The 20904-nt window shown below is 45.7% G+C and overlaps 2 protein-coding genes across 2 annotated transcripts; both read left to right on the top strand.

Moving 5' to 3' along the window:
- The first annotated feature begins 10602 nt into the window (after positions 1-10602).
- Positions 10603-16687, top strand: LOC123069485 (C2 domain-containing protein At1g53590). Its single transcript, XM_044492360.1, has 12 exons — positions 10603-10897; positions 12122-12196; positions 12344-12484; positions 12651-12746; positions 12843-12974; positions 13602-13754; positions 13859-13900; positions 13988-14036; positions 14524-14619; positions 14709-14892; positions 15277-15397; positions 15566-16687. The coding sequence occupies exons 1-12, from the start codon at positions 10772-10774 to the stop codon at positions 16412-16414; spliced, it is 2064 nt and encodes a 687-aa protein (XP_044348295.1). The 5' UTR covers positions 10603-10771; the 3' UTR covers positions 16415-16687.
- Positions 16688-16887: 200 nt separating this feature from the next.
- LOC123069486 (D-aminoacyl-tRNA deacylase) lies at positions 16888-19101 on the top strand. Its single transcript, XM_044492362.1, has 8 exons — positions 16888-17064; positions 17159-17250; positions 17632-17698; positions 17795-17825; positions 17933-18073; positions 18527-18552; positions 18635-18708; positions 18820-19101. The coding sequence occupies exons 1-8, from the start codon at positions 17023-17025 to the stop codon at positions 18878-18880; spliced, it is 534 nt and encodes a 177-aa protein (XP_044348297.1). The 5' UTR covers positions 16888-17022; the 3' UTR covers positions 18881-19101.
- Positions 19102-20904: the final 1803 nt, after the last annotated feature.

Below are 20904 nucleotides of genomic sequence, written 5' to 3'. Positions count from 1 at the left end.
AATAAAAATAGACCACTCTTTAAGGGTGCATGACCATAAAAGATATTACTCATATAAATAGAACAACCATTATTCTCTGATTTAAATGAATAACCGTCTCGCATCAAACAAGATCCAGATATAATGTTCATGCTCAACGCTGGCACCAAATAACAATTATTTAGGTCTAATACTAATCCCGATGGTAGATGTAGAGGTAGTGTGCCGACCGCGATCACATCGACTTTGGAACCATTTCCCACGCGCATAGTCACCTCGTCCTTAGCTAATCTTCGCTTAATCCGTAGTCCCTGTTTCGAGTTGCAAATATTAGCAACAGAACCAGTATCAAATACCCAGGTGCTACTGCGAGCATTAGTAAGGTACACATCAATAACATGTATATCACATATACCTTTGTTCACTTTGCCATCCTTCTTATCCGCCAAATACTTGGGGCAGTTCCGCTTCCAGTGTCCAGTCTGCTTGCAGTAGAAGCACTCAGTTTCAGGCTTAGGTCCAGACTTGGGTTTCTTCTCTTGAGCAGCAACTTGCTTGCCGTTCTTTTTGAAGTTCCCCTTCTTCTTCCCTTTGCCCTTTTTCTTGAAACTAGTGGTCTTGTTAACCATCAACACTTGATGCTCCTTCTTGATTTCTACCTCCGCGGCTTTCAGCATCGCGAAGAGCTCGGGAATAGTCTTGTTCATCCCTTGCATATTATAGTTCATCACAAAGCTCTTGTAGCTTGGTGGCAGTGATTGGAGAATTTTGTCAATGACACTATCATCAGGAAGATTAACTCCCAGTTGAATCAAGTGATTATTATACCCAGACATTTTGAGTATGTGTTCACTGACAGAACTATTCTCCTCCATCTTGCAGCTATAGAACTTATTGGAGACTTCATATCTCTCAATCCGGGCGTTTGCTTGAAATATTAACTTCAACTCCTGGAACATCTCATATGCTCCATGACGCTCAAAACGTCGTTGAAGGCCCGGTTCTAAGCCATAAAGCATGGCACACTGAACTATAGAGTAGTCATCAGCTTTGCTCTGCCAGACGTTCTTAACGTCGTCAGTTGCATCAGCAGCAAGCCTGGCACCCAGCGGTACTTCCAGGACGTAACTTTTCTGTGCAGCAATGAGGATAATCCTCAGGTTACGGAACCAGTCCGTGTAATTGCTACCATCATCTTTCAACTTTGCTTTCTCAAGGAACGCATTAAAATTCAACGGAACAACAGCACGAGCCATCTATCTACAAACAAACATAGACAAGCAAGATATTATCAGGTACTAAGTTCATGATAAATTTAAGTTCAATTAATCATATTACTTAAGAACTCCCACTTAGACAGACATCTCTCTAGTCATCTAAGTGATCACGTGATCCAAATCAACCAAACCATGTTCGATCATCACGTGAGATGGAGTAGTTTCAATGGTGAACATCGCTATGTTGATCATATCTACTATATGATTCACGCTCGACCTTTCGGTCTCCGTGCTCCGAGGCCATATCTGTATATGCTAGGCTCGTCAAGTATAACCTGAGTATTCCGTGTGTGCAACTGTTTTGCACCCGTTGTATTTGAACGTAGAGCCTATCACACCCGATCATCACGTGGTGTCTCAGCACGAAGAACTTTCGCAACGGTGCATACTCAGGGAGAACACTTCTTGATAATTAGTGAGAGATCATCTTAAAATGCTACCATCAATCAAAGCAAGATAAGATGCATAAAGGATAAACATCACATGCAATCAATATAAGTGATATGATATGGCCATCATCATCTTGTGCTTGTGATCTCCATCTTTGAAGCACCGTCATGATCACCATCGTCACCGGCGTGACACCTTGATCTCCATCGTAGCATCGTTGTCGTTACGCCATCTATTGCTTCTACGACTATCGCTACCGCTTAGTGATAAAGTAAAGCAATTACAGGGCGTTTGCATTTCATACAATAAAGCGACAACCATATGGCTCCTGCCAGTTGCCGATAACTTCGGTTACAAAACATGATCATCTCATACAATAAAATATAGCATCACGTCTTGACCATATCACATCACAACATGCCCTGCAAAAACAAGTTAGACGTCCTCTACTTTGTTGTTGCAAATTTTACGTGGCTGCTACGGGCTTAGCAAGAACCGTTCTTACCTACGCATCAAAAACCACAACGATAGTTCGTCAAGTTGGTGTTGTTTTAACCTTCGCAAGGACCGGGCGTAGCCACACTCGATTCAGCTAAAGTGAGAGAGACAGACACCCGCCAGCCACCTTTAAGCACGAGTGCTCGTAACGGTGAAACCAGTCTCGCGTAAGCGTACGCGTAATGTCGGTCCGGGCCGCTTCATCTCACAATACCGCCGAACCAAAGTATGACATGCTGGTAAGCAGTATGACTTGTATCGCCCACAACTCACTTGTGTTCTACTCGTGTATATAAGATCAACGCATAAAACCTAGGCTTGGATGCCACTGTTGGGGAACGTAGTAATTTCAAAAAATTTCCTACGCACACGCAAGATCATGGTGATGATATAGCAACGAGAGGGGAGAGTGTTCGTCCACGTACCCTCGTAGACCGTAAGCGGAAGCATTAGCACAACGCGGTTGATGTAGTCGTACGTCTTCACGATTCGACCGATCCAAGCACCGAACGTACGGGGCCTCCGAGTTCAGCACACGTTCAGCTCGATGACGATCTCCGGCCCTCCGATCTAGCAAAGGCTCCGGAGATGAGTTCCGTCAGCACGACGGCGTGGTGACGATGATGATGTTTTCCCGGCGCAGGGCTTCGCCTAAACTCCGCGACGATATGACCGAGGTGGAATATGGTGGAAGGGGGCACCGCACACGGCTAAGGAACGATCCGTAGATCAACTTGTGTGTCTTTGGGGTGCCCCCCGCCCCCGTATATAAAGGTGCCAGGGGGGAGGAGGCGGCTGGCCTAGAGGGCGCGCCAAGGGGGGGAGTCCTACTCCCACCGGGAGTAGGACTCCCCCTTTCCAAGTAGGAGTAGGAGAAGGGGGGAAAGAGGAGGAAGAGGGGAAGGAAAGGGGGGGCGCCGCCCCCCTTCCCTTGTCCTATTCGGACTAGGAGGGGGAGGGGCGCGCGGCCCCCTCCTGGCTCCTTCCCTCTTCTCCCTCTTGGCCCATGTAGGCCCATTAACCCCCCGGGGGGTTCCGGTAACCTCCCGGTACTCCGGTAAAATGCCGATTTCACCCGGAACCATTCCGATGTCCAAATATAGGCTTCCAATATATCAATCTTTATGTCTCGACCATTCCGAGACTCCTTGTCATGTCCGTGGTCACATCCGAGACTACGAACAAACTTTGGTACATCAAAACTTATAAACTCGTAATAAAACTGTCATCGAAACGTTAAGCGTGCGGACCCTACGGGTTCGAGAACTATGTAGACATGACCTAAAACCATTCTCGGTCAATAACCAATAGCGGGACCTGGATGCCCATATTGGTTCCTACATATTCTACGAAGATCTTTATCGGTCAAACCGCATAACAACATACGTTGTTCCCTTTGTCATCGGTATGTTACTTGCCCGAGATTTGATCGTCGGTATCCAATACCTAGTTCAATCTCGTTACCGGCAAGTCTCTTTACTCGTTTTGTAATACGTCATCTCATAACTAACTCATCAATTATAATGCTTGCAAGGCTTAAGTGATGAGCATTACCGAGAGGGCCCAGAGATACCTCTCCGACAATCGGAGTGACAAAACCTAATCTCGAAATGGCGCCAACTCAACATGTACCTTCGGAGACACCTGTAGTACTCCTTTATAATCACCCAGTTACGTTGTGACGTTTGGTAGTACTCAAAGTGTTCTTCCGGTAAACGGGAGTTGCATAATTCTCATAGTTACAGGAACATGTATAAGTCATGAAGAAAGCAATAACAGAATACTAAATGATCATGTGCTAAGCTAACGGGATGGGTCATGTCAATCACATCATTCTCCTAATGATGTGATCCCATTAATCAAATGACAACACATGTCTATGGTTAGGAAACATAACCATCTTTGATTAATGAGCTAGTCAAGTAGAGGCATACTAGTGACTATATGTTTGTCTATGTATTCACACATGTATCATGTTTCCGGTTAATACAATTCTAGCATGAATAATAAACATTTATCATGATATGAGGAAATAAATAATAACTTTATTATTGCCTCTAGGGCATATTTCCTTCAGCTTTGCTCCCTCTTTTCCCCCTTTTCCATTCTTCTTGGATGTCGCAACCAGATGTTGGAGTCCAGGAGCCATAGGATCCCGAGGATGGTTCTACGCGGAGTTCGGCTTCGAGGGGTAGTTAGGAGGTCCCAGGCAGGAGGCCTTGCCTTTTCGACCATTGCTAATTTGTGCTAGCCTTCTTTAAGCAATCTTGTTTAACTTATGTCTGTACTCAGATATTGTTGCTTTCACAGACTCGTTGTATTCGAGCTGATGTATTCGAGCCCTCGAGGCCCCTGGCTTCTAATATAAAGCTTGTATTATTTTAATTTGTGTCTAGAGTTGTGTTGTGATATCTTCTCGTGAGTCTTTGATCTTGATCGTACACATTTGCATGTATGATTAGTGTACGATTGAATCAGGAGCATCACACTTGCCTGCTCTAAATCATCTTGTAAGAGTAATATTGTATCATCTGCATATTGCAATATGGCAATATCCCCTTCTTTGTTATCTTTTGCAAGACCAGAGATCAGACCATGTTCAACAGCCCGTCCAAGCAAGATAGATAGAACATCTACTGCCAGATAAAAAAAAGGAGAGAGTGGATCTCCTTGTCTCAAATCCCGATGGATCCTGAAAAAAGGTCCCACCTCTCCATTTACTTTAACACTCACACTCCCGCCAGAAATTGTTTTCATAATCCAATCATTCCATTTGTCAGGATTTTTTTCATTTGCATGGTCTAAAGAATGAAAGGACATTTGACTTTACCAAAGGCTTTCTCAAAATCAATCTTGAAAAGCACCCCTGGTTTCTTTTCTTTATGCAAGGAGTTTTAAAGTTTCATGTCAATTTAAGACACCCTCCAAGATATATCTCCCCTTCAAGAAAGCATACTGGGTATTTCTAATCACCCCCTAACCAACTTGTTGACCAAATTTTTTGTAATGATTTCAAAGATGACATTTTTTGTAATGATTTCAAAGATGACATTCAGAAGACAGATGGGTCTGTAATCCTATCAGCATCACTACCTCCTGGGATCAAAGTTATCACACCATAATTGATTCGGTCAATATCCAAGATGTTATCATAAAAGTCTTCTAGCAAGGCAAATAAATCATTTTTTACAGTACCCTAGGAGTAGGAGTGCTGATAAAACTCTATATTAAACCCATCTAGCAGAGCTGCCTTATTGTATTCCATTCATGTTCTATCTAGATATTATCATAATTGATCCCTAGGTTTGTTCTACATGTTCGAAATGTAATAAAAGTCCGGCGTGTTTGCATGAATCTTGTCCGGTTTATATAAAAATCCGCGGTGTTGGTTGGACTTCGTCCGGTTTGTCGAAAAGTTGTTTGAAATGTATGCGGACAACATTAGATGACCGGCTCCCGCATCTGTGTCCACGGACTGGTCCCCCATCCATGAACGGTTGCAGGAGAAAATTTACGGGTTGCCCTGACCGACCTTGAAACATTCAGCGAGCAGCAGACGTACAAAACGTGTGATGAGATCATTGAGAGAGCGCCAACCATCTAACCCAAGACTGCCAAGACATGGTGGACGACTTGAGATCTACTACCAACAATATGCCACTTGTCTCCGTGGGATCGGTTGGCGATGAGAAGATGAAAGCGATAGGATTGCTGGATTTGTATCGTATACTTAAAAAAGTGCCAATAACAGAAAGGGAAACGTTTGGGGCCGGGGCACCGGCGGAAACATTGGGCCGGTCTCCCTCTTCCTCGCGTCTCCTTCATGGGGCGCGCGGTAGCCCTCTTCTTCTGCCCCCTCCTCTCCACCCCTTCCCCATCCCTTCCCCTCTCCCCGAGCTGCGACTGGGCCACCACGAGCTACTTCGCCGGCGGCCAGACTCCCCTCGCCGACTGCCATGGCTGCCTGCCGCCATGGCCAGATCCATCCCCTACCTCAAGCCTTCACGCGAGCGCATCCCCTCCCCCCCTTCCCCCTCCCCTTTCCCCCTCCCCCCGGGCTGTGACTGGGCGACCACGACCTCCATCGCCGGCGGCCAGGCGCTCCCTCGCCGGCCGCCATGGCTGCAGCCATGCCCGGATCCTCCCGCGTATACAAGTGTTGCAACCGTCACCTAGAAAAGCTTCAACAGCCGTTGAAAAAAGCTTCAACCATAGGCATAGAAAGCTTCAATGGCATTGCACAACAAGGAAAAGCTGCAACCGTTGTTGGATTTTGCTACTACCGGCAAAGCTTTTTGCTACATCCATCAGACAGAGCTACGACCTCGCGAGGACGACAATGATTTTTTTGCTGCAACCGTAGCAGGCTTTTGCTACTACCGTTGGAGGTTTTTGCTACATCCAGTAGATAAAAAAGCTTCAACCAGACAACGAAATACAGGAAAAGTTACAACCGGTTTGACAAAAAGCTTCAACCCACAGATGAAAAAAGCTTCAAACAGAGATTGAGAAAATCCTCCTCGACGACGACCACGGCGTCTCTCTGTGTTTTTGTTGCAACCGCAGAGTAAAAAGCTGCAACACTTTGTGAAAAAAGCTTCAAGCTCAGGTGAAAAAAGCTTCAATTGGCATGGTGGAAAGCTTCAATCCGCGAGAAAAGCTTCAACAGGCATAGAGAAAAGCTTCAACCGATGAGATAAAAAGCTTCAACCTGACTCGCCAATGGCAGCGAGCAGCGACGTTGAGAGCTGCGTCGGCGACACGACAGTCCAGCGACGACAGCGGCTGCTAGGTGCTGCGACGACAAGGGGTGCGGGTGTGCTTCAAGACGGCGCCATTTTTTGCTACGAGGGGGCGATGGGCTTTTTGCTGGACCGGGGGGCGAGTACAGATGCTGCGACGGGGACGGGGACGGCGGCCGGCGGCGGCAGGGACGGAGAGCACATCCAGCAGCGTGGGACTAGGAGGGGGGAGGAGGAGGTCCAGGTGAGGGGGCTAGTCGTCGGCGACAAGGAGCGGCTGGGGTGAGGACGCGGTGAAGAAGAAGAGGAAGAAGTCAACGCGGGGGGAAGGGGGCTCGAGGAACAAATCTGACGGCTCGAGCTCGCGGATCGGACGGCTGGGTCTTGACCGGCCCAACGCTTGGGCCGGTGCGCCGGCGCAGATCACTGCCCTAACAGAAAACCTTTTCAGCATGCAGCGACGTACTGCCAGACCCAGACGGCGCCATCGACGGGAATCCACTGCCGGTGGATCACTCACAAGAAAACAGTTTTGCGCGTGAATGGTTGGTTCCCTGCGGCACGCGTATAAGTCCAACTTTCCGTCGTTTTCTGAATCTGCTGATAGGGTATCTCCAGCGTCCAGACTAGAACGGAGTAATTACTCGTTGCTCACCGCGCGCAGAAGAAACTTCGTAGCTGGTCGAACAAAGGGATCGCGTGGGCCTCACATGGCCGAAGTGACTGATGATAACACCCACGTTGCATGATTGTTTGGCCAAAGGAATCGAAGCCTCGTGCCATTAACGACGTGGCCTAATTGGATGGAGAAACAAAATGAGTTATCGGTAACGTGGCCCCTGCTGTCAGATCTAGATCCAACAGGTCAGGTGGATTGGCCTTCCTTCCTAGTGTCGGCACGGGAAGGCAGCTGATCCCACGATGGCCGGTGGCACGGCACTGGCATCCAATCCGCGTCGGCCGGGTGGGTCCACGTGGATGATTGGGCCCTCGTGCTCTCTGATCCACACCAAATTACACCATTTCGTCTCGAGGGACATTTTTTAGACTCTTTTCCCGAAGAATGCAGAAAAACAAAGCCTAGGCATACAAAAACGACAAGAATTGGCATGTCACCATTTTTTACTCAAAAAGAAATGTCGTTTTGAATGCCAGTACGCGCGAACATATTTTATTTCCCCCAAAATTCTTGCGGAATGTGCTATTTCATAGGAATTTGGTATATATGCTCCGTGCTCCTGACGCACCAAAAAAAAATTATCCTCCAAAATTACATGTTCCCCCTTTGATCCAGATGAGACTAAAATGGCAGAAAGTACTTTCATGAAGTCCGCATTTGAGAAGAACTAATGCAATGAGTCAAGTGAATAATTTAGTACCGAGATATGCATGAAATTGTTTTCCGCGTTGGACGCGTTTGAATTTTTTTCAAGAAAAGAATATACGGTTCATGTTTGAATGTGGTTCCTATAAGGAAGATGGATTCAAGACGCAACAATTTTTTCTACAAGAAGAGTTATACACAGAACTTTTATTTATTAAAAAACCATATAATGTTCATCTATCATCGACGCCAATATCACAAAAAAAAACATTTTTTATTGCGAAAAGGCCAAATTCTATATGTTAAGTATTACAGGTCCTTACAAACACCCGCATAGAAAGATAAAATTAAAAATCAAATCCCTGAGAGTGCCAAAGTCTTTCTATTCGAGGAAAACTTTCTATCAGTTCGTCAATTGTCAGGATAGTACAAAGAACACCAGAAGTGGAAAATCACATTCATGTCCGTAGACCACCTAGCAACGAATACAAGCACTGGGGCGAGCTGAAGGCATGCCGTTGTCACCGCCCTCCTTTGCCAGAGCCCGGCAAACTTTATTGTAATAGACAGTCAAAAAGTCGTCATGCTAAGGCCCCATAGGACCATCGTACCAGAACACCGATGAAGAGAAGCATAGATCGAAAGGATCCAACCTGTAGACACACGAACACAGACGAACAAAGAGCTAATCCAAGCAGATCCGTCAAAAGACAAGCACTGATTGAGTCCCCCGAGATCCGCTAGAGTCAAACCTCTACACGCCTTCCGTCGACGCCAAAGCACCTCGGGGACAGGGGCTAGGTGGAGAGAACATTATTCCATCGACCTCGCTGTCTCGCCTTTCTAAGCAAGACACAAACCTAACAAATTAAGGGCTCCTTTGATTCACAGGGTTTGGGAAGTGTAGGAATAGGAAACGCACAGGAATAGGATGTACTGTCCACTGAAATCCTATGTCGTGTAGCAAAACAGAGGATTTTTTTCCATGAAGTCCAACCTCATGCTTGTTTTCCTGTGAAAATGAACTAAGAAGTTCCTATAGGATTGGTTCCTAAGGAATGCAATCCTGCGAATCAAACAACATGTAAAGGAAAAATTCCAGAGGGTGTCGATCCTGTAAAATTCCTATGCAAATCCTGTAAATCAAAGGAGGCCTAAGGCCTCCTTTGGTTCATAGGAATATTGTAGGAATTGTAAAGGATAGGAACTTTGTAGGAAAAATTCCTTTGGGGCCCTTTGGTTTGTACGAATGAATTCCTATTCCTGTGTAGGATAGGAATCAATCCTTCACATTTCAAAGGAAAAAAATATTGGCCTATACTCAATGGAAAAATTCCTATCCTATGCATCAAATGACATCTCTTTATCTATAGGATTTGAGATGCATGTTATCTCACTTCCTATGATTTTTCTATTCCTATACTATTCCTATCCTATGAACCAAAACAAAAAACAAAAAATGGAGTCCTCTGATTGGCAAGGGTTGGGATCCACCCCTCCATGGCCCTAAGGCCACATGGGAACCTATCGCCTAGTGCCATTGCGTCCTCCTACATCCACCTGCGGCGCGTCATGAACATAGCTCGATGTCATCTCTGAACCTCGGCCTTGACGAAGTGAACTTTAATTAACCCAGGAGTTTGTAGAAGCAGCGACGGGTAGTTATTGATACAAACGAGGAGACAGTGGTGTTGCCGCGATTCAGAGAAGAAAACGCCGATAAGCCCTATAGAAACTTCAAAGACCATGTAAGCCGTCTCAATTCATGTAGGTCCACCGAAAACCTAAATTACAAAGGACACAACAAAGCTATTTACATATGGCGAGTGGTTATGTTTTGACCACAAAAATTTACTAAAACCCATCGCAAAAAAAAACTTACTAAAACAGGGGCAACGAACAATTATTTTTTCTAGCACCCATTGGAATAAATACCCTATGATTCTAAAAAAAAAAGGCCGTGACCGCGGTAAACGTGGCATACTCAAATTGAAGATGCTGGGCGTCGGCGCTGCTCTGACCAAAGGGTAGCATACCTGATTACCTGAATAGGACCGGAGCGCAATGCGGAGCTTTGCTACACATACATAAAATAGTTATGAAAGTTTACGTACGAGATCAGTTGGCAATTTTTGATTAGCGGGAAGGTGGGCCCGCCCTGAAATTCGGGGGGCCTGATTGATAAGAGCAAGACACGCGTTTACCTAAGACAATTTTCGTAGGATTTTTCTTTGAGAAGCACAATTGTCGTAGGAGTAGTATCGTAGGGTCAGTTATATACTACTCCTACGTAGGTGTAGGATTTTCGGCCCAATGCGCGTGCGTAACCCGAGCCACCGCGCCACTTGCCACTTTCTTACGTGTCGGCTCGGGTCAGTCATGGATGACAATAATCTCTCACTCACCACCCCGTCTTTTTCAGAAATCCCTTTCCCGGGCCAAGCACCCGCTCGCTCGCCTCCCCCCCTCGTCCGTTCCAGTTCCACCCAGATTCACAAACCCGCCACTTGCAACTCCTTTTCGCGGCAGCAAACAAGATCGCCGGCCGGCGCGGCGCAGGGATGGACGCCGGCGACCTCTCCATCGTGCACCACATCGGCCTCGTGCTGCTCGCGCTGTGGGCCGCCGCCTCCTTCGGCTGCTGCCACTCCGTCGTCTTCCTCATCGCCTTCCTCTACCTATACATGGCAAGTATGCTGCTGCTGCTGCTACTTCTCTCAACCCCGCCGCCTCGCCCCTCCCGGGATACGGCTTCGTTCCTAGAACCGCGTGCTCTCCTGCTGCATCCGTGTTTATACCGCACCGTTACACTGCGTCGCTTTGGCTCCCAGATTCCTGCTCTTTCCCCACTTCGCCGGTGCCTTGGACTCGTCTCTGGTGACGTAGCTGGTGGTTACAGAGCTTTTTAAGGCACACCGTGCATGATTCTGGCTATGCTTGCGGGTTATAGTCGCTCTGTTTGACTTTGTTTTCTTTATTGGAATTATATTTGGTCTGGTATGATGTTTCTGATGCTCTGTGAAATTGAGTTTGTAGGATACTATGGTTGGGCATAGTACTTGGAACAGGTGACAGACATACTCTTATGCGTTTTCTTGGGCATTTATTGGGGACGCCGTGCTGTAGCCCAGCTTCTGCAATATATGATGTTTTCTTTATATAAATTGTAACCTGATGGTTCTATGCTTCCAGGGGGAAAAAATGTGAATTTGACTTTTAGTTTGTTGAATACTTTTTTTTTAGATCTCTGGGGGAAAAGTTATTAAACATGTTACATGATACAGTGGAAATTTTGTTGCCTTAAATGAAATATAAGCATATAAATTCGTAATTCACGAAAGTTATGTCTTCGTTTGAGAAATATTACTTGTTCCAGCAAAATTTATCATCTATCCATGTTTTGTGGCTACAACAATTTGATATGGTGAGCTAGTGTCCCTACTCCCTAGGATTTCTATGCAGTGCAAGGCACCAACTTTTAAGGATTGGTAAATCACAATAGAATTTCATAAGCATTGAGCAGGATCAATGAATTTCCAGTGATTTCTCTGGACTAACCTCACTTTTATAATAATTAAAGCATGTAATGTATTTGAGATAACGCTGCCTTGTCACTTTATTAAATACGCCTTGGTATTGCCAATCAACGCCAATCAGTAGTTGCTTTGAGCTGTCTTTACTGCACTAATTTTCTTTCCTTATTTTACCCCCTGTTTCCATTTGAAATGTTTTTTTCTTCTATATGACTTTTGTTACTAAGTTCTAGCTTCAGATGCACAAATTTTAACCTTCCAGATGATGGCTTAGATGTTTGCATGAATATGGCTAGATACCAGAAAATCAGAACTAAACATAACTTTGGCTGTTTGGTTCCAGAACTAAAATTTAAACTATGCTTGTTTTTATTGTAGGTAAATGCCCGCTGCGCAATGAGACTGCGGAAGCGAATACAACATGCGGAAATGAAATCTGCCTACCAGCGAAGAGTATGCACCTTTTCTGCAATCCAAAATCAATGTTTGTGTCAATGATTACAAGGATGAACTTGGTTGACTAGGCTAGCGTACCCTTTCTTGCTTTTAACTTTGTTGTGATCTGTGGCCACACTAAACTCATTTTGTTTTCTCTATCAGCTGCTTTCTGATGGAGAATCAGTACGTTGGTTAAATCATGCAGTCAAAAAGATGTGGCCTATCTGTATGGAGAAGATTGTTTCACAACTTTTACGGCCCATCATACCGTGGTTCTTGGATAAGTTCAAACCTTGGATAGTTGTATGTTTTATATCTTCCTGCTATTTTATCTACGTCCTTTCCACTAATGTCTTACATTCATGATGATGTTCTATTGCATGGCTTTTAACTTAAAACTGCTAGTTCAACCTTGTTTTTTGAAGTCACCTTAAGTGAGTATGGCTCAATTCATGTAGTTTTTGTGCAGAGTAAAGCAAGTGTCCAGGAGCTTTACATGGGTAGGGATTCACCAATATTTACCACGATGAGAGTTCTGCCTGAGACATCAGATGATGACCATTTGGTGGGCGTTACTTCCTTTTGATCTGATTCTTTCCTTTCCCTTCTGTGGGATGTACATTTGTAATGATCTGTATGCCCATCCGATCGATTGACCCAGGTTTTGGAGCTAGGGATGAACTTCCTATCTGCTGAAGATATGAGTGTTGTGCTTGCCATGCAGCTGCATAAGAGTGTGGGACTTGGAATGACCGCAAACATGCATTTGACTAGGATGCATGTCGAAGGAAAGGCAAGTCACCTAGTTAGCACCATCATTCTATCACTAATCAAGTGATTGGCAACTTGGTTCTTTGGATATTATATGGAGAAAATTTACAAGACTAAGCAAATACACATGTATAGCAGAATTCTTTTGCTCCTTAAAAATAACACATTATTTTTTATTATACCTCTTGCTCAAAATTGGTTAAGGCTGCCTGTTTTTCCTTACTCAACATAGACACAACACCTAGATTTAGTTTGCTCAGTGGAGGAATGGAATGGCCATTTCTCACCATGGTGGAGGCTAGTTTGCTCAGTGGCTACCCTGTAGAGTGAATGGAAACAAATATTATTCTTGCATCTGTAGGTAGATTGCTAGTACTGATATAATCCTAATGAAGCCAACGACAACTTTGGAGCCAGCAGTGGCCTACATGTATCTTCTTAAAAGAAGGGGAAAAAAAAGAAGAGATCCTCAACTTTTAAAAGTGTACTGATGTAGTTGTAAAAGATATGCAAAATCCTTCTGGAGTAAACAGAAGAGAAGGAAAGGTTTCAATCTGAATTTCAGTAAATTATCATTCATTAGAGTCACCAGTCAGTTTGTTCCCCTTATCCTTACCTTGTTCTCGGTACAAAAATATGTTCACTGCAGGTTTTACTTGGTGTGAAGTTTGTTCGGAGTTGGCCATTTCTTGGCCGTCTAAGACTATGCTTTGTGGAGCCTCCTTATTTTCAAATGACGGTAAAACCACTCGTTGGCCACGGACTTGATGTTACCGAGTTTCCAGGAATTTCAGGATGGCTGGTAACCGCCCCACATGTCATATTTTTCCTTTTTCTAGACCTTTTGGTGACATTGTTGAATGTGTTTCTTAGTGCTCACTTGGTCTCCCGTATTTCTTTGTCCAGGATAAGTTGATGGATACTGCATTTGGGCAGACATTAGTTGAGGTTAGATCATTCTGCCCCCATTCAGAAATACCGACCTTACCTTTAATTATGATATTTTAACTGCTGATGCATCTTTTCTTTTTCCAGCCCAATATGCTTGTCATCAACATGGAAAAGTTCTCATCTACTCCTTCTGGTAAGAAGTAACCTTCCGTGTCATGCTTGTGTTTCAGAAATCATCCTTTCTTCCTGCTGGTCTAAATATTACAGTTTCAGAAATATTACTTCACTAAATACTAGTAGTATCAAGTAGTTCAGATAGGGTGTAGAGTCAATAAAGGGCGTACCCAGTGCTGAAAGCTCCCACACAAGGTGGGGTCTGGGGAAGGGAATTTCTGCAAGGAGGCTGGTTCTAACCCAGGACCTCCAGGCCACAAGTGGAGAGACTCCACCACTGCGCCAGGCTAATATGAACCAACATTTTTTCACTCGTTTATTTAGTTGAGTGTGCTGGCACAAGTAAAACTAATATGATCATGCTTAAAGTTAAATAACATCTGTACTTTGTCCTACTTTTTGGAAGAATGATACTTCTCATTTTAATACTTTTTGTATGATAAATCTTCTAACCCTTTTCTGCTATGTTATCTACTTGCTTTCCATTAATATCTAATATTCTGCAGAAAATAACTGGTTCAACATTGAGGAGAGACCTCCTGTTGCATATGTGAAACTTGAGATTTTGGAAGGGCTTGACATGAAACCAGCTGATATAAACGGTGAGAATTACATGCGGCTGTGGCTGCCTCTGTCGAAATGTTTGCATTATTCATCCTTTGTTTCAAACATTTAATGTTCTGTTTTATAGGGCTGTCGGACCCTTATGTCAGAGGTCGTATTGGTCTTTTTAAATTCCAAACTCAAATACAGAGGAAAACATTATCTCCTAAATGGTTTGAGGAATTCAAGATACCCATCACGTCGTGGGAAGCATCAAATGAACTTGTTATGGAAGTTCGCGATAAGGACCACATGTTTGATGACTCGCTTGGGTATGTTCTTTTTTCTGAACTCATCTTGACATATGTATTGTCTTGTATTTGAGACATGGAGGAGCAATTAGCAAATCTTTAAATGCCAATCTTTGGACACTCGATCCTTAATTTTCTGTAGAACTATATTTGCAATGAACATGTACATAACCTTTTCTTCTATCAATGCATTGATATGCAAAGCTTCTTGCGTTTTCTCGATTTTTTTTTTTTTTGCAATGAGCAATGTTGTGATTCTGCTGTGGTCCCTAAAAGATGAGTTCTGGCATTTGTTTTATCTCGGCTTGAAAATTGGCCCTTGTGTGCTGTTTCTTACTGAACAGATATATTTGGTCCTTCACTGAAAGAAAAATAAATACATGATGAATTCCAATTTGCTTACAGAGAATGTACCGTAGACGTAAATGAACTGAGAGGTGGACAAAGACATGACAAATGGATATCGCTGAAGAATGTCAAGAAAGGAAGGATCCACCTGGCTATAACGATTGAAGATGTATCAGAGGTTGGCGATAACATTCTTAACTTTTTGGCCATAGTTTTTCAAGACCTTTTTGGTGGTCATCTGACGATGGTAGCAAGGTAGCACCTCAATGAATGGTAAAACTAGATTACCGTCTCTTCACGAGGACATGATTATTGTAGGATAACTCTATCCCGAATATTTTTGAAGGAGACGGAGGCAACAACGAGTTTGGAAGAATCACCGGCGAAAACTGATGCGAAACTGCCACTGCCCACCTCTGCTGATAGCAAGTCGGATGCTGCTAAGCTGCTTCAAGAAAGGAAAGTCATAATGGATGAAGTTGAGCACATTGACTTTGATGGACAAGAGCAACCTGGAGGGGTATATGTACATCGCCCTGGCACTGGAGTTCCCCAGACATGGGAATCCCGGAAAGGGCGGGCGCGCAATCCAGACACGGAGATCCTCCAAGAGGTTGACATATCAAAGGAAGCCCCTCCTGCTCCTACCCCAAAGAGTGGTCGTGGCGGTATGTTCAATATGGGCTCATTTTTCCGGAGGAACTCGAAGAAGTCTCGCGATCTTGATCCTATCATCCCCACAAGTCCTGGTCCTCAGAGTGCACCAGAGCTTGATCCGAACCTCCCGCGGACCCCGCGTCAAGGTTCGCCGGATCTTGATCCGAAGCTCCCCCGAACCCCACGTCCCAACCTGAAGGAGCTTGGCGAGAAGCGGACATCGATAAAGATTGTCGTGAGCGACGATGCAACCAAAGGAGGAGACGCGGGAAGTTTGACAGAAGACATGGCGAAGGTGGTGGAGAAGAACGCAGGGGAGCCGGGCAGATCACTGACAAGCACACTGAGCAGGAAGATCTCCATGAAGAGACGGGACGATGTCCCTGAGCAGGCCGATGCTTATGGACGTGAGGTGGTGGTGAACGAAGGGCCTGTTACAATAGAGGGTAAGCCGATGGATGTCCATCCGACAACGGAAGATGGCAATGTGCAGGATGTGGCCGTGGAAGCAGAAAACACTACTACTCGGACTTCATAGATCAGAGTAGATACAAGATCAGCAACTGGTAAAGATTTCTAGTATGTGCTTGTTGTTCATATGGTGAAGAATAAAGATTTAGAGGTGGTTGTAGAATGTGGCGAACAGCAGTGTGCTGTGCGCCGCTGCACTCGTAGGCTAGGTGAGCGAGCATGTTGTAAGATGCATTTCTTGGACAAAACAGGTGTAAAGATGTAAGATTACCAAACAATCTGTACGTATATATACCCACACTCATGTATGTTATGGAATTAGTGTTATTTTCCACGTAAATTTCATGGCAGTGAGATAAATTTGGTGATGATACTGTATCTTTTACATGTTGTCAAAACACTATTTTTCAATATTTTTAAGTCAAGCTCTAACAAGTGGCAAAAAAAGTCAAGCTCTAACAGGAAAAAAAAATGTCAAGAGTGCAAATCCTGGCAAAGCCCGGCCTGTTAGACCCAATAAATCATGGGCATTTTTACAGCCCGTCGACCCTCGCTGAGGCCTCCGCTGCTCGCTCCGCCCACCCGCCCACCACAGTCGCCGACTGCCGTCTCCGGCGACTCGCCCACTAGCAGGAAGCTCGGAGCTACGCCGCGGCGGAGGCCAGAAGGAAGGGGATGAGGGCCGTGGTGCAGCGCGTCCTCTCGGCCAGCGTCGAGGTGATCGCTTCCTCTTCAATTCGCCACATCCGCTGCATCCTGCACGGAATCATTGGGAGAGATGGGCGCTGATTGGTCTTTGCGGGGGTCGCAGGTGGAAGGGCAAGTGGTTTCGGCGATCGGCCCGGGCCTCCTCGTCCTCGTCGGCGTTCACGAGGCTGACACCAGCTCCGACGCCGACTACATGTAATGAACCCACCTCTGACCTTTCCCTCCTAATCCTCGGCACCCTCTCCCTCTCCCAGGGAGGTTTTCCACCGGAATCTCCGTGAATGATGTGTAATTGATTACTCCTTTTGGTGGATTGAGTGATTAAGATGACAATCGTTAGCGTATCAATAAACAGTGTTAGTAACTAGACTTGGTGCTGTATTCTGGTGCTTGAAGGATTCTGTTGTGAGACTGTAATTTGGAAAGTTTTGCTTAACTTATGTGCAATTCATGTACCAATGACTTGCTTGTCACCGTTGCTTTTCTGACAACAGAGAATTTGTTTATACTGAAATGTCCAGTAAATATATCTCGCTGTGATGGTGTCTGTTTCATGCTAACACTCTATTTCCGTAGCTGTCGGAAGGTCCTGAATATGAGGCTGTTTACTAATGAGAAGACTGGAAAAGCATGGGATCAGAGTGTAAGCCTCAGAGTCATCTATAAGCAATTCTGCTTAGGAGAGCATTCAGCATGTTGATTACCTCCTGAACATTATTTTACGTCTCACTTTCTTCAGGTTATGCAGCGGAACTTTGAAGTCCTGTTAGGTAATACAATGCAACTTGCTCTCTCTACTTCTGTGTCTGCAATGGCGTAAGCTTTAACAGTTGATATGTTGTTATTTATTCTTTTTCTAAGCTGTTATCCTATTCAGTGAGCCAATTTACCTTATATGGAATCCTGAAGGGTAGCAAGCCAGATTTCCATGTGGCTATGCCGCCTGCGAAAGCAAAACCTTTCTACGCTTCTTTGGTTGAGAAGTTTCAAAAGTCGTACAAAACTGATTCAGTTAAAGGTAATATGTTCATGCTTCTAATATTGCATAATACATTTACGAAGTTGGCCATCTTGAGTGCTTCATTATCAAGTTGATCTTGTTTACATAGTTCACCTGTATTCCTATTGAGGTTTTCACATGGTAACCGATGTATGGATGCTTTTTCATATTTCCCATTGTTCCTGCACGGACTGTCCGACTGTTCCATTATAAAGTAAAACTCAATTTACGGCATATTCTGTTATATTAGTAAGTTAAGAGTACTTTCTGCTTGTTCAGATTTGTAACCCCCTGATACCTTGCCATGAGTATGTCAGTTTATGGATTATATGATTTTCACATAATACAGTATCGAGGCTGCTATTTGTGTTTTTGCTATCTGTTCCTGTACTCTTTTTTTTGCGATAACTATTCCTGCACATTTGAAGGACTATTCCTAACAATTGTCCCTACTTCAACTCTTCTTGGCAGATGGCATTTTTGGAGCAATGATGAAGGTGCCCCCCAGTAACAGATGCTATAACTGACTTGTCTCACATTACACTTTCCAGAATGCATGTCAATTGAGAACTTTTGCAGGTTTCATTGGTAAATGATGGCCCTGTAACAATGCAAGTTGACTCACCCTCCCTGCAAGGCTCTGGTCAGTCAAGGTGAGGTCTCCTATCTTCAACCTACTGTGATGTTTTGTTGCAATCTTGCTGGTTATAATGTCATGCTCATACGAATTGACTGATATAGTTATCTTGGTTCATCTTGATTAGCAATGGTGATGCTGGTTTGGTAAGAGACGGTGAAGCAGCAGTACCCGATGAGACTCATTAAATCCCTATGGCTGTTTCCGCAGTATCCTGCTTGGTTTTGGTGAACATTTGAATCGTATGGCTTCATGGTAGAATCTTCAGTTTCTTTTTGATGTTGTAGCAGAAGGAAGCCTAATGTTCTATTCCTTTTAGAAATATCAAATGTAACTTGCGTCTCCATCCAAATGTTGATATTTGATATGATACCACTCGAGAAAATATTGGACACATTTATTTCTGTCATCATTGTTCATCTGAGTGAAGAATGACCCTCAGTTTGATCCAATTAGTCTCAGCGCTTTGCTATTGTTAGTCAGCTCTAGTTTGTGCCAACATAGAATTTGCGTAATTTGAGACAAGTCAGTTATAGCATCAAATTATAGCATCTGTCACTTTTGGCGAGTACTCCCTCTGTATCAAAATATAAGACCTTTTTTGACACTGATCTATCAGTGTATCAGTGTCAAAAAAGGTCTTATATTTACAGAGGGAGTAATTTTTATGAGTTCCACTTCCACCAGTGCCTGAAGGTGATACTGTCACTCCCGCGAGCGTCTAGGTAGGCGATCCACGTCTCGCATGCGCCGCCGGCCACTCCGGCCGCGGCGGCCACCTCCTCGGTCTCCCCTAGACGCCGCTGCCTCCATGGAGATCGGCCTGCGAGCTGCCCTTGCGCGAGCGCCGGGGGGTTTCGCTGCCTCGGGCGTCCTCGGGCCGCGTGATGCTTCTCTTGGAGGGACGGACGCTGCCGGAGTTTGGCTCCCTCCCTCCATCTCCTTCGCGTCGAAGGAGGAGCTGCTCTTGGCGTCGCCCTTCCGGCCGGGCTTCCTCGCCGCCTCCACTCCGTCCATGCTGCGTCGTCGGCTGGCTGGGACTTCGCCTCCGCTTCTTCGGACGCCGGGCGATGCCCTTCTTCACTACTCGCTGACTCAGTTCTCCTCGCCGGTATGTTTCCCTCTCACTCCGGCGCCGGCCTCGACATCTCCGGATTTGGTATGGGTCCAAGTGTTGCTGCCGTCGCCACCGCCCGCCGCCTCCTCCATTGCCGCCCTGCTTAAGTCTTGGTTAGGCTCTGCTTTCGAAACCCCTGTTTGTCGTCAGTTTAGTGCTTGCTTATTCTCGGTTTCGGTTGCTAGTAAGCGTATTGCCCAGTTCATTGTCTCTTTGGAGGGTATCAATTATCAGGGTACTATCGTCTCATTCCACGTCGATCCTCCGGCACGTGCCTACGCTCCTCCGAGGCTTTTCGTGGCTGAGTTCGAATTGCCGGCTGCGCCCTCCTTCCCGCCTAGCTCTTCCCTTCCCTCACCTCCTTTGACCCTCGCTGATACAACGCGCTCTGACCAACGCTCCACGCGCGCTGCCGATGCTGACCGTCTCGCCAGTTCCTCGGGCTTGCCGTCTGATCCACTTCCCTCGGCCTCCCCTCAACAGGAGCAAGTTGACATACTGGCTGTTGCTCCCCATGCTCGTACTAGTCCCCCCCGTGATGGTCACCTCGTCTATAGTCAATTAGTTCCTGTGCAGTCCCGTACCGCGTGCCCGACCCGCCCAGTGAAACCTGCCATGCGTTCTGTCATTTTGGACGTCCTTGCATGTGGAATCTTGCCCACTCCCCTAGGCCCGCTGCCATGGCCTACTTACGATCGCTCCCAGGACGTAGGCCGCTGCATGGAGATCAGCATGCAGCCAACCACATCTCGCCTCGCTCCCAAGCCCATTCGCTCGCGCAGGGTGATCCCGATCGATCTGCTGGCGCCTGGAATACTGCCAAGGCCTGAAGGCCCTCTTCCCTGGCTGTCGTATCCGGCATGCATGCCACCCTGCCAGCCCAACCCACAAACGCCAACTAGGGCTCTGTTCACGGGATGTGACTACGTCCCTCCCGAAACCTTTTCCTCGCCTCTGCCGGCTGCCAATTCCTCAAACCCCGTGCGCTCCACACCCATTGGTGGCGGCAAAGAATCCTACGCCCGTGTCCTCTCCTCCCCCTCCTATAGCATGCATACCCCTCCTCGGCTGAAATCATTCCATCTCTACATCCCC

Source organism: Triticum aestivum, chromosome 3B (genome assembly GCF_018294505.1).
Source record: "Triticum aestivum cultivar Chinese Spring chromosome 3B, IWGSC CS RefSeq v2.1, whole genome shotgun sequence".
In the NCBI taxonomy this organism is placed as follows: domain Eukaryota; kingdom Viridiplantae; phylum Streptophyta; class Magnoliopsida; order Poales; family Poaceae; genus Triticum; species Triticum aestivum.
This window is presented reverse-complemented; position numbering and strand designations above follow the sequence as displayed.

Coding starts and splice junctions, on each gene's coding strand:
- LOC123069485 (XM_044492360.1), top strand. CDS start 10,772: ATGGACGCCGGCGACCTCTCCATCGTGCACCACATCGGCCTCGTGCTG. Junction 12,197..12,343: donor AATCTGCCTACCAGCGAAGA/GTATGCACCTTT, acceptor TTTCTCTATCAG/CTGCTTTCTGATGGAGAATC. Junction 14,893..15,276: donor ATGTTTGATGACTCGCTTGG/GTATGTTCTTTT, acceptor ATTTGCTTACAG/AGAATGTACCGTAGACGTAA.
- LOC123069486 (XM_044492362.1), top strand. CDS start 17,023: ATGAGGGCCGTGGTGCAGCGCGTCCTCTCGGCCAGCGTCGAG. Junction 17,065..17,158: donor TCCTCTCGGCCAGCGTCGAG/GTGATCGCTTCC, acceptor CGGGGGTCGCAG/GTGGAAGGGCAAGTGGTTTC. Junction 17,699..17,794: donor GAAAAGCATGGGATCAGAGT/GTAAGCCTCAGA, acceptor CACTTTCTTCAG/GTTATGCAGCGGAACTTTGA.